The sequence below is a fragment of the Rhea americana genome, unplaced genomic scaffold (genome assembly GCF_003343005.1).
Source record: "Rhea americana isolate MKP2758 unplaced genomic scaffold, rheAme1 scaffold_134, whole genome shotgun sequence".
Lineage (NCBI taxonomy): Eukaryota > Metazoa > Chordata > Aves > Rheiformes > Rheidae > Rhea > Rhea americana.
In genome coordinates, this window is record NW_028185417.1 from 2,276,628 (window position 1) to 2,288,595 (window position 11,968).

General features: G+C 36.9%; 1 protein-coding gene across 4 annotated transcripts in view; it reads right to left on the reverse strand.

Moving 5' to 3' along the window:
* Window positions 1-450: 450 nt before the first annotated feature.
* SERAC1 (serine active site containing 1) overlaps window positions 451-11,968 on the reverse strand; it is a 31,211-nt gene continuing 19,693 nt past the window's right edge. For 3 of the 4 annotated variants that reach the window (XM_085298007.1, XM_085298003.1, XM_085298004.1), the window contains exons 11-17: window positions 10,195-10,345; window positions 8,489-8,630; window positions 7,267-7,367; window positions 6,235-6,332; window positions 5,492-5,674; window positions 4,888-5,031; window positions 451-2,919 (exon numbers count right to left, since the gene is read on the reverse strand). In XM_085298007.1, the coding sequence (XP_085154133.1) occupies window positions 2,783-2,919; window positions 4,888-5,031; window positions 5,492-5,674; window positions 6,235-6,332; window positions 7,267-7,367; window positions 8,489-8,630; window positions 10,195-10,345 (956 nt within the window). In that variant the 3' untranslated portion in view covers window positions 451-2,782. Of the gene's footprint in view, window positions 2,920-3,231; window positions 3,313-4,887; window positions 5,032-5,491; window positions 5,675-6,234; window positions 6,333-7,266; window positions 7,368-8,488; window positions 8,631-10,194; window positions 10,346-11,968 lie in introns of those variants that run through there. The other variant, XM_085298005.1, reaches the window with a different exon arrangement.

Consider the following 11,968-nt stretch of genomic DNA (forward strand, 5'->3'; position numbering starts at 1 on the left):
AAATACCACATTTGCAGATAATTCACCTTAAGTATAACATACCTGCTAGCTGCATCTGTGGCTGGGTTCACAGCTAGATGGGATTAGTGGATTAAGGACATAGTTTGAGCCCTAACAATTTTAGATGAAGGCTCTATTCTGGATTAATGGGACACCAGGGAAGCACAAGAGCTTAAGTTTCTCATGAGAAGCAAATATTTTATGCCMCATGATCCTTTGGCCCTAGAACCAATGTCTGTACATGGTTTAGGAGACACTTTTAGAAAAAATGAAATCTAAAAGCATAACTGCTGATCATTTAGTTTGGCAAAACACTGATGACCAGCTGTGCCCCCAGCACGGTGACTCTGGTGCTTACAGTGCCTGTTATTCTTACCTTGGGTGAAGGTTAAATATTGCTTTCTTCCAGCATAAGACAATAATTTTCTCTTCTGTTAAAAAGTGATCAAATACATTTATTTAGCAGATCATCCACCTTTAATGCATTTTGTGCCATATGTAATACATTTTTAAAAAGACACAATCTCCCAATCAAAATACATACAACTCAAAATATTAGTTTTAAAAGCTATACATGTATACATACAGTTAGTTACAAAAAGGAGAGAGTTGCCTGAAGAGCTCCAGTTACAGCAACAGAACATAGAACCATTTACTGAGTAAGATTATAGTGTAGCGTCATTGATCTGAAACCCCTTTAAGCCAGTCTATTAAAGTCAATATGGGCTTTGTCACACTACACATATTCCATTATTGGAAGTCTTGCCTTTTCAAACTGAATTCCACATACACTCTTCTTTGTGAATACAAAGTATTCCAAAATATTTACATTCTGAAGTTTAAGCACAGTGTAAACAGAATAAGGTTCTATTAYATTTTCTAAGTGGAATAGTGGCATCCAATATTTTTACCCACATCTTGGTTATGGTTATGGAGAGAAAAAAAAAGCCGTGTAGTGCTGTACATTCTCTGTACTGCTGAGAGTTGTGAATTGTACTGTGAAAGTCCAGCAGCTTGAGGCTGAACTTCCAAAAGTGCTTTTTCAGAGTTACTGTCTTCCTGGACTGGACTGCTCTATGGTGGGAACAGCTGAGGTGGCCTCAGGAACCAGCAGGACCACAGCCACSACTGATGTTGGCACTGAGCTCACCCAGAACTGCAAGGTGCATCCCACCTGTTTGTTGGCTTTTATAGCCACAATTTTAAGGCCTGGAATACTAGACACAGCTCGCATACRTGACAGTAAGAGACCTGTTAGGATTTCACTACTGATTTTCCAGTCATCATCATCAGTAAAAGCTTTATTTGACAAATGATCAGCTAGGGGACTGCAGTCTAACCACAGCCTGTGCTTGTCTTCAGAAAGARTTGGAGGTGGGAAGAGAGACCACAATTAAACTGAAACTAGGCTGCCCTGAACTATGTCACAAATTATTTAAGACTTTTTAAAAAATGGCTGAAAACTGCCATTTTTCTTTCTAAAGAATACTTATTTCTCATCAGTACTATTAAGGTGTCCATATCATCTAGCAAAAAGAGACATAATGATAAAACTTAGGTAAGACAAAAGTGCTGTTTTTTCTCTTTACTTACACAAGTAAGTACACTTGGGCCTCAAGAAACCAAAATGCATGGGATCTTCTGTATTTCCCATGGGACCTTATGAAACCTCCATTTTCTCCTGCTTTATTTTCTCCCTGAGCTTCACACTCTAAGCATCAGCTTTCTTGTCAGGACCTGCTGCTGTCTTATTCCATTTGCGCATTTTCAATGCTATTCTTTAAATCAGTCTAAGAGCTTCTAAATGAGTAACATGAGCCAGGGAATGATATGTACCATCCTCTCAGTATGTCCTAACAGCGAAGCTGAACATTAACAGCAAGGCCTGTGCTCTGTATCTTCCACATGACAGTGCACAGAACTGCCCTGGGTCTGACCAGATGCAAACTGTCTCAAAAAAAAGCAATCTCAAAATTTTGTAGGATTAAAGCAGAAACTTATTAGAGTGTGAAAAGTTTTTTTGTTTTTTTTTTTTTTTAATATTTACAAACAGGTTAAAACAACTACAGTTGTTTACATAAGACATCCGATCAGAACCCAGCAGAGCTGTTACCTCCTTGAAAACAGATGTTGCATTTGCTAACAAGAGGCAAATTACAAAAACTCCTGTAACTAGGCCATCGATTCAAATGCTATCTTCAGTCACTTGGATAAATTCCCTGAGGTTTCTGTCAGACTCCTTAGCATGGGCAAAAACCTATGCTTTAGGACAGCCACATGAAGCCCCCTGACACAACAGATAATCATCTCAGTTAGATGCTTCTAATTCTCTCTGTAAGACTTTAGTCACAGATGTAGATTCACCTTAATGAAAACAACTACCTTCACAGGAACCTTTCTTGGCTAAAAGAGATGCTTAGCCTCCATAGCCCAGCAGTGCTGCTCCAAAAGGGATACTTGTAGACTACCAAGTGAAGCTTCTGTTCCACTAAATTCCTACCCTCTCCCTGCCAAATTGCTGGAGAAATTAAACATGTTTTGTCAATAAATCAGGGTCACTCAAAGCCAACATTGTCTTTTTTACCAAGTCTGCACTTATTTTGAATGCATTTCAGAAATAAGACATGGAGTTCTCCAAGTTGGAGGTGTACCGAAAATTATCTTAGCAGTAAATACTATTCACAGAGCATTGCAGTTCTGCAGACCTCTTAACAAGTGTCAAGGAAGAACTTTTCCGCGTTACAACACATAGATGAAATAAGCAAGGAATGGTGGAAAAAACTCAATTTCCAAGTTCTCTGGCTAAAACTTCCTGAATGAACTTCAAGGTATGTTGGTACAGGAAAGCATCTCTCTTCTTTGGCTTACAGATATTTAGATGATTGACATCGACTGGAATAAGGTCTCCAACACCCAAATCTGTGAAAAGGAAAGAAGAGTAAACTAACAAAGTTCAGTAAGACAATCTAGACTGAGAGGCATATTTAGCATTAGCAATTTCTCACTCATCTCCTGTCTTCTGTTCAGCTATTTTATCTTACATCASGTAATTTTTTTAATGTGCTAAGCTGTTACTAATAAACTCTGCTAATACTCAGAGCTACATATTGTTGCAGAACTCACCTTGGTAAGCTATTAGGCCTAGAGTTCTACTGTCTTAATTGGGAATTCACAAACGTACATGTCTCCATACAGATTCYCTTTGAATAGTCCGAACTTCATTGACAGGCACCTGAGAACAAAGTCCTGACTGTATCAGGAGGTATCAACTGTATCAAGTGTTGAACAGGGACATGGTTTAATCCAAGGTATCTGCATTCAAAAATCATCTAAATGAATGTATGGTTTTCATACCACTATTAATTGTTCATATTCCTTGTAAAATACTTTGATGTGGAGATGTAGAGGACTAGTGTAGTCCCTAAATATGCAACAAATCACTAAATCACTAATCCTGCTAAATGGAAAAAAAAATCCACAGTATATTTGCAGAATATAGTGTTCTACTTTCAGTTATCAATTTTGGGGCATGCTATAGCATTTACACTTTCCTGGCAGCAATTGCTACTACTGAACATTCCAGTTTAGGTTATGCTGTGACTGTCACATTCCAATTATTATGCATTCATTCAGCCTCCTGAGAAATCACGTATTTTGCTTGGAACTTTGYATCTTTAGCCACATAAAATGACACTAGAGCAGGATGAAGGCTTGCATGTGTGCAAGCAAGTGTATAAGAAAGAGAGAGCGCACTGCTTGTCTGCCTGACATTTGAGCAAAATACGTAGGGTGTCACTGAACTGTAGCAAACCATATTGAGAGCACTCGCACACTGCATTACCTATCACCTATCATCTAGAAGAGAACCATGATACAAAGTTGTACGTGCATGATGCTTATTTGTGTGCTGTTTTACCCAGTCTTTTTTCCCGTGTGTTGCTAAACCAGCAAAAATTAGTATCTAGGTTTTCAGTCCTCACCAATAAAATTGCATCAGCAACATTTTCACAAAATTTTGCATCTTGAGAGACTGAAAAATACTGCTAAATATTCACACAAGGAAAACAGGAATGTATAGTCAGCCTTTTTCAGAGCAGCCAGCTTTGCATTTAAGCCAGAAGATTTAGCTGGCAGAAAGTCTGATCTAAAGCCCAATGAAGCAATGCTTCTGCTTGAGGCTTTACAGGTACCTTAGGCAATGCAGAAGAAAGTCTTGTTCAAGGTAAAATCTGAGAGTATCAGACTTTAAAAAATTCTAAGCTGAACACCAATAAACAAAACAAAAGAACAAACTGGCTGTTTTTCTCTTCTCCTACTAAAAGGTAAAAAAATCATGAGAACTCTTCTGGAGCTGAACTCTATTTTAAAATGCATTGCTTGAATTTAAGTATTTTGACTACTTGATATATGAAAAATAAAGGATTCTTAACACTGAAAAGTAGTTTTCTGATCCATTATTTTTACTAAGCAGCTTACTAATTTTTCTGTCTTCTTTTTAAAAGGAGGAAATAGCTGGCACTTGTGGGAGCTTCTGAAACACTCAGCATACCTATACACAGATGGAGGACAGTTACTTATAATTACAAACAAAAGGACTACAACACAACATTAGATCTGGGCCTACCCTGTTCTTTTCAATAAGTAAATAATATTGGCATTTGGAAGAATCAAAACAAACAATTGCTGTACTAAGATATACACATAGCTCCCTCTGATCTCAGCAGGAAGATCATAGTTTAAACTCAGTCAAAAATTTAAACAAAAGAAGAAAAACAGGTGTATTTTTCTAGGTCTTTCTACTATAGTATTCATAATCCTTCCCCCCTCCATCAATGTCTACATTAATATTTGCAAAATTAAATAAAAATAAATGGCTATTTGACATACCTGCTGATTCCAGAGGTACAACGTGCAGTTTTATCATGCTGCCTATGTGTGTTGGTAATGTTTCTGCAAAACTTAGCACTGGAAATTTCTTTTCTTTGGCAAAAGATAGAAAGTCATCGTTCAGCTCTTTAAGGGCTGGAGAATCTGAGAGAAAATAACATAATTTTTGCAGCATTATCTTAAAATACAGATTTCAGAATTTGTCTGAAAGATTGTGTTCCCAAAGAAATGTTTTGGAATAATTAAAACCCCAGTAAGAGGAATAATATTTTGTTTGTAGTTCCCTTCTTCAGGCACATAAGCAACACTTCAGTGTTTCTTTCTTTTTGTATAGCATGGTATTTAATTACAACATACAGTTTGTGAATTTCAGCACACAGTAAGTTATTACACTGGCCTAAACTACTCTTCTATAAACTAGGTCTCACTCCTTTTTCTCCCTCTGCAGTTAAGTACAACATTTATTCTGTCAATTCAACATACAACTGTAAATATAAAAAGGAGGGCTGTTGTTTTTAGTCAAGTATTTTCTGAGAGCATGATTAAAAAAACAGGAAAAGAATAAATAGATTCCTGCTGTTAAATGGTGACAAAGTGAGCATACCCTTGCTGAGTTCTTTAACCTCTGCAGATGGAAAGAGAAGATATCTGGCATTTATAGAATATTCAGCCAGCTGGGAACCATGGTGAGGTACGCTATAAAATATGATTCCTCTGGTGTTGTTTACAATTTTATCCATTTCTGGATTCTTGGAAGCATCCACAAGCATCTTTTTGACAAGAAGACCTGGCAGCAGAAAATGAATTAATGCAAGGATTTAAATCACTGTGAAAATAATCATCATCATGCTGTACTATCCGTGAAGCAACTAAACCATATTCTTGCTTTGGTCAATTAGTCTTTGGTTTGTCAAATATGTAATCTTAAGTCAGAAAAAACCTCAAACCTGAGGAGCAATTAAAATCAAATGTCAATGAATGGTGCAAATCCAGTTCTCCAAACTTACTCTGTTTGCCTTAAGTACTTCTAATGACACTCACTATACATCTGATCATGAAGAAAATTTAGCCCCTGAATTCCCAATTAGGTGAATTTCAACTCATCAATTTTGTGTTTTTTATTAACATAGTACAAACAAAAATCACCAGTAAAAATCCTTTCAAAATGTATGCACTATTGAAATAATGCATTAAGAAAGTAGAAATATATTTTGCATTTTTAGATCTCTGTAAATTTTTGAGATAAGCTATGCTGAATAATTGCATTTCAGACTGAATTTGATTAACAGCTTACTCTAACATACAACAGCAGATAAATACGTTATATCAAACAGGCAATTTGCTTACCACCCATGCTATGTGAGACCCATACCAGAGGCCTTTCTCCAATGCCAGCAGCTCTGAGCTTGTCAAGTAGCTCATTGCTCCTATAAGCAATAGACTTTCTGTAACACAACAAACACAAGCGTGATGAATAATGACAGGTGAAACGACAGTGTTAAAGCAGAATGAATCTTCAGTGCTGAATGTTTATGAAAGGGAATTAGGTGTGTGTACCTGCTGACTATGCTTAATTACCATTAGCACATTGAAAATCGAAGATCTTAAAACCTTTGCAAGGTTGGGTTCACAAGGACAAGCACATCCCTTTATGGGTTTTTGAATAACCTCATTTACATATCATTAAAAAAAACTATCTTTTTATTTTGGGAAGTGTCATCAATGCATAATAAACTCTGTACCCTGAAACAAGAATATACCTAAAGTCTGACAAACATGTGCTTTGCTAAACAATGCTCAAATTGTGCAGCAATGCACAAGGAAATGAGTAACTCAGTGCATGATCAACCAATACATTCAAAAATAAGGTATTTTTTTCTCTTCTGTCATATTTTCCAAACAATAATCTTCAAATACTTTATATGAGAATAATATAAAATCTTAATAGTTTTCATTTTATAAATGAAGCGACTGAGGTCCAGAAAGGATAGGCTACATGTTAAAGGTTGAAAACAAATCTGTGGTAGAACCAAACATAAAAGTAATGACAGTTCCCAGTCTAAGCCTGAAAGCTTGACATCATTAGTCCTTGCAATGTAACAAGAATTAAACACAGGAGATCCCTAGATAATGTAACAATTCGTAAAATTAAATGATCAACAGAAACAGAATATTGGGGTAACTACTGTGAAAAAGTCTAATTTGCTTTATTACTACTGGTTCCTCAAGCATACCATGATTGTACCCAAAGTTTTTCTAAATTTGACTTTCGTATGCAGCAAGAAAAGTAAGTTGACTGTTTCACACCAGGTGACCCCAAGCATTAGCTTTACGGATCTCCCTCCTTTTGCCCCTCCAAGATTGCACTTCATTTGTTACCTGTGAGCCTCAACAGGACATTTTGCTTTCCAGTCACTCAGACGGGTGTCATACTCCACAGATATAATTCTAAGGGCAGGACAGTCTGATGCCAACCATGTCTAAATTAATTAAAAAGACAGCATAATTAAATTTGATCCACAGCCATTTGTTCTCAGCCATCACACAAAAGACTAGTAATCTACTGTTAAGCTTGATACTGCTTTTATTTGGAAAATAATTCCACCTTATATTTTACAGATTGTTAAAATGAGCTATGTAAGAAATGATGCCTTTTCCAAAAGTGTGTTCCCAGTGCGTCTTTTAAGGCAAGAAGTGCTTTCTTGAAAATGATCCCCCCCGTAAATCTTTTTCTCTACTGTTAGCATATTATACTTCTGACAATTTATAGAGAAATAAACTGCTAAATTCTGATTTTAAGAACAATTATTATTGGCAATGACTTAAAATCTGATTTTAAATAYAGCAGACTGGCAATAAGAGAATCTACTTTTTGAGCTTATAATTGAAGTACTTAAATTATTGCAAGCATTTTACCAGCAATGAAGTAAAACTGTTATTATGAGAACAAGTCAAGGAAGATTTCTGCTCTTCAGTTAACCCCCAAATACATCTTACACGTAGACTATTATTCTTGTATTACATGCCAGTAAACTCTTTAGCCTGTTCCCTAGCCACAAAGTAGGCAAAACCTGGAAATGGATTAGTCGTGCATTCCTGGCTCCCTCTCCTGGGTGATATGAGAATTACTAAGATTACCAATGGGGACCTATCAGTATTTTTTACATATATTATGTATTTTTACAAAGGTACTTTGCTGGTTATACAAATGCAACTTGATTAAAGCAGTAAGTACTTATTTATCAGGAATGTTTGTGCAGAAAYCTGCAAAAACTCAGGTACTCAGACACCTATGTATGAAAATATACTTAACTTTTATAAAATATAAGAGAAAGAGCAGACATTGCTTCCTCTTTTAGTAGTAGTAGAATGGTATGAAAGCATTAAATTTAAGAGGAATGTTACTTTGCAAGAACAGCWTGCTCAAAATTTCAACTTGCTAACAAAAGTGTACCAGAAACTCAGAAAGTGATACTTGTGTAATCAGAGGTGTTTAGATCCCAAATAGGCAAATTCCAAACAAGTTAATTCTAGAACCTCTGGACAGCTCTCCTTAATGGGAAAACAGTAGTCCTGTGTGAAAATGTTATTGCCTTCTTACTTTTGGCCAGCATTGGCTATAATCCTCTTCTCCTTCTGAAGCCTTTGGAGCCAAAGGCCGGTCTATATCTTGTTGCCGCCAGGTTTTAAATGCTGCTCCCAGAAGACCATGAATAAAAAGTATGTCCGCTTTGATGGGCTGTCTGATACAGAAAGGAAATTTTATGAGATGGATGGTATGTATTCTTTTAGCAAATTACAATTTACACAGAACTTTCACCCTAAGGGATGCCAAAATGCTAGTTTTAACACTAGATACGATTCCTGATCTTATGCAGGACAAGATATTGCAAACAGGACACTCGTATCAATATGAGAAYCAAAGATCCATCCAGCACAGAGGCAGAAAAAAAGGACATGGGTACTTAAGTACTAGTCGTAGGGCAAYCACACACGCACCCTGACTTTTTGGCAGTAACTCTGCTGCATTTTGAGACATAATAGTAATAGAATTTGTGAAAAAAGACACCTTTTTAACTTATAAGATGTTTTGGAAACTAGATCAACCATCCCACATCTGCAACATTCMAAGGAAGGAGAACTACTATTTTCATGAGACATTAACTATCCCAAAACATTGAAAAGTATATTGATTTGTCCAGAAGTTCCCAACACTACCAAGGTAAGAAACATTGAAGAAAGACTCCATAGATAATGAGAAAGGATTCTAGATCCTGTCACTGAACCTGACTCCTGCAGTGATAACTTCTTTTTTTAGTCATTCAAGTTAATATTTGGCTGATTTTGTATGAAATGTGCCTCTACAGAAGAAGGTGGTCCTGTTGCTGTATTAATACAAGGTAGGAGATGCTGGCATTAACCAGATGATAACCTGATTACAGGAATTACTGTAGGAATAATTACTGAATATATTTCAAAGATAATTCAGTGAGAAAATTTTACTGCCATGCAGAAGAAATGAAGTTAGAYGGGTCACAGAGAACAATCTGTATGTTTTCAGTATGAAGGTTTGTCAAAATTTTGCAACAGAAGTTGCAAACAAGAGGTGCACAGGTACAGTGCTGTACAATGCAGCACAACCAACTTTAGGTGAAACCCTGTATTGGAAGGGTTTGTATTAGAAGTACTGGAAGTACCAACCTCATATGTTGTATTCTTCTGTAATGAAAAAGACCACTCTCTCTCCACCTGCTATTAATACAGCCTGATACTACAAGCTATATCATCAAATTAAACTTTTGCTTTAATCTGACTAACACCAGTAAGCCAGGGAATATAGCTGCTACTAAATGACATATCACACTGGAAACTGCTTCATTCCCAGATATACAATCACAGTTAAAAGAAGCTGACAGAATTTTATGGGAYTTCTTAACCATAAATTAACTGCAGCTTAGGCCAACATGTGCTGCTCCCAACAGAATGATTACAAGGCACCGTATCCTACAAAAGCCAGTGCAAAGGCTACATGGTTGCAATGTATGCAAAGTAGTAATTCATTTCACAGTTTGTATTTGGATTTTTACATACAATACAGGAATACTTCTTTCAGGGCTATGGACTGCTCTGAGCATTTCTGTTGTTCTCACATTTGAGAATACAAACCTCATCCCTTCAACCCATCAAAGTTTAGGGAAAGCAGGTGACATGAGTACACCAGCATCTGGACTTCACTGTCATGAAGTTTTCTTGTAAGTGAACAGCATAGCCAGTAGCACAAAGTATGGTGCGATCTTTCTGCTTTACCTGCTACGATACTGTGGATGCAAAACATAAACACCATCTGGATACTTTTCTTGCACTGTGTCCCTGTCCAGGTTAGCCAAAGCTCTGGATGCATGAGAAGACTGAATGACATGTGGAGATTTCATTACTTCAGCGAGTATAGAAACCCAACCTACATTGCAAAAATAAAGTGGCTATAATTAGGAATATCATCSAAACAAGAGAATTCAGAAACACCATCCTCCAAAGTGGTATTTGTGAAAATAAATGTTAGAACATAAAATGGTGACATCAAAACAGATTCACCTCTCTTTACCCCAAAAAAACCAATGGCAGATGAGAGGAATCTCCAAAATTGAAAATGAAAAATCCAAAATGGTGAGGAGGCAATGCATTTTTCTATTATCCAGCTTATGATCTGAAGGAGGATTCCTTCTCAAAGGGAAGAGAAAGCATATCCATAAGCCACAGCAGTAGTCAGAGAGGGAAGAGACGTCTAGTTTGTTTCTGCAGGCAAGTCATTAAAAAKACAGAGGAGCAACGTCCTCATTCCAGTATGCAGGAGAGGAAGTGAGGCTTCTAACAGGAAATGCATACAAAAAATATAAAAGTAGGAGTAATGGCAGGTGTAAAAATTGATGCTCGTTTTAAGAGTACAAGCATCTCTAATTTTAGCATTTGAAAAGCTTTAAGAAATTAAAATATTCTCATTATTCTAAAAATAATATGCTATTTATACTGAAGAAACATAAAAATTAATAATGAAAGCCTCTTTAAAWTACTCTTCAATTTTAAATAATAGCTACCTCAAGAAAAAACAGACGCTTTAAAATATCTTGCCTAAAAGGTAAAATATAACTTACTAGACATCAATGGGATCTGTGTAGACTACTGAAAAATACAAAGGAGGATTTTTTTTTAATTACATACACACAAACATGGCATTTAAATGCTTTAAAGAAAACTAAGTCAGACTGTATGAGTCTATGATGARTAAGAAAATCCCTCACTTAAATTCAAGCAGATAAAAACCAAAAGAGTATTTAGAGCGGGTGGGCGCAAGTGTGCACAAACGCACACACACAAGGTGACTTTGAAGCAAAATTCTTTCATTCAGAAGAACTTCTCAAATCAAACATAATTTTGATCTCAGAGTGGATTGAGAAATATTTTAAGTGTTGCTAAGGAKCTGGTGGAAAACACTCTCAGGAGGAGATGGCTGGATAGAGGTCAGGCTGGATGGAACAGCAGGGAGAACGTGAGGCCTGAGCAGCATGAATAGTGGGATGCCAAGGAGCCCATGGTCACCAGGAGTTATACACATTCATCTGTCTCCCATCACTGCGACTGTCCTGTTTTCCGAGGCTCCAGCTAACTTGCAGAAGGACAGCAACATGGCTCCTGCCTGCCCCTGGGTTTCTCTGCTCTTCCCCTCTGTGCTCTCTCTTCCCATGTTGGTACGCTCTTAGCACCATGCCAGGCCCTATCCAGCTCATTCTCCTGGCAAGGCGTCCTGAGATGCCCTGGTCATTGTGAGACCTTCTGCAGAAACTGTTCAACTAAGGAGAAGAAAGGAGTGGAAAATACATTTAAAATGCTTGAGAATTCCTTTCCTAGAGCATATCATAAGTRAACATATTAAAAAAAGAAAGGATTAAGAATGAACACCAGAATACTTTGAGCTTCCAATATTTTTAAAGCAGATGTACATACTGCTTACATATTATCGTGTTTTGTATCAGATGTCTCCATCTCCTCCCAACAACCAGAATCTGAACCTCCCAAGCTGCTCAAG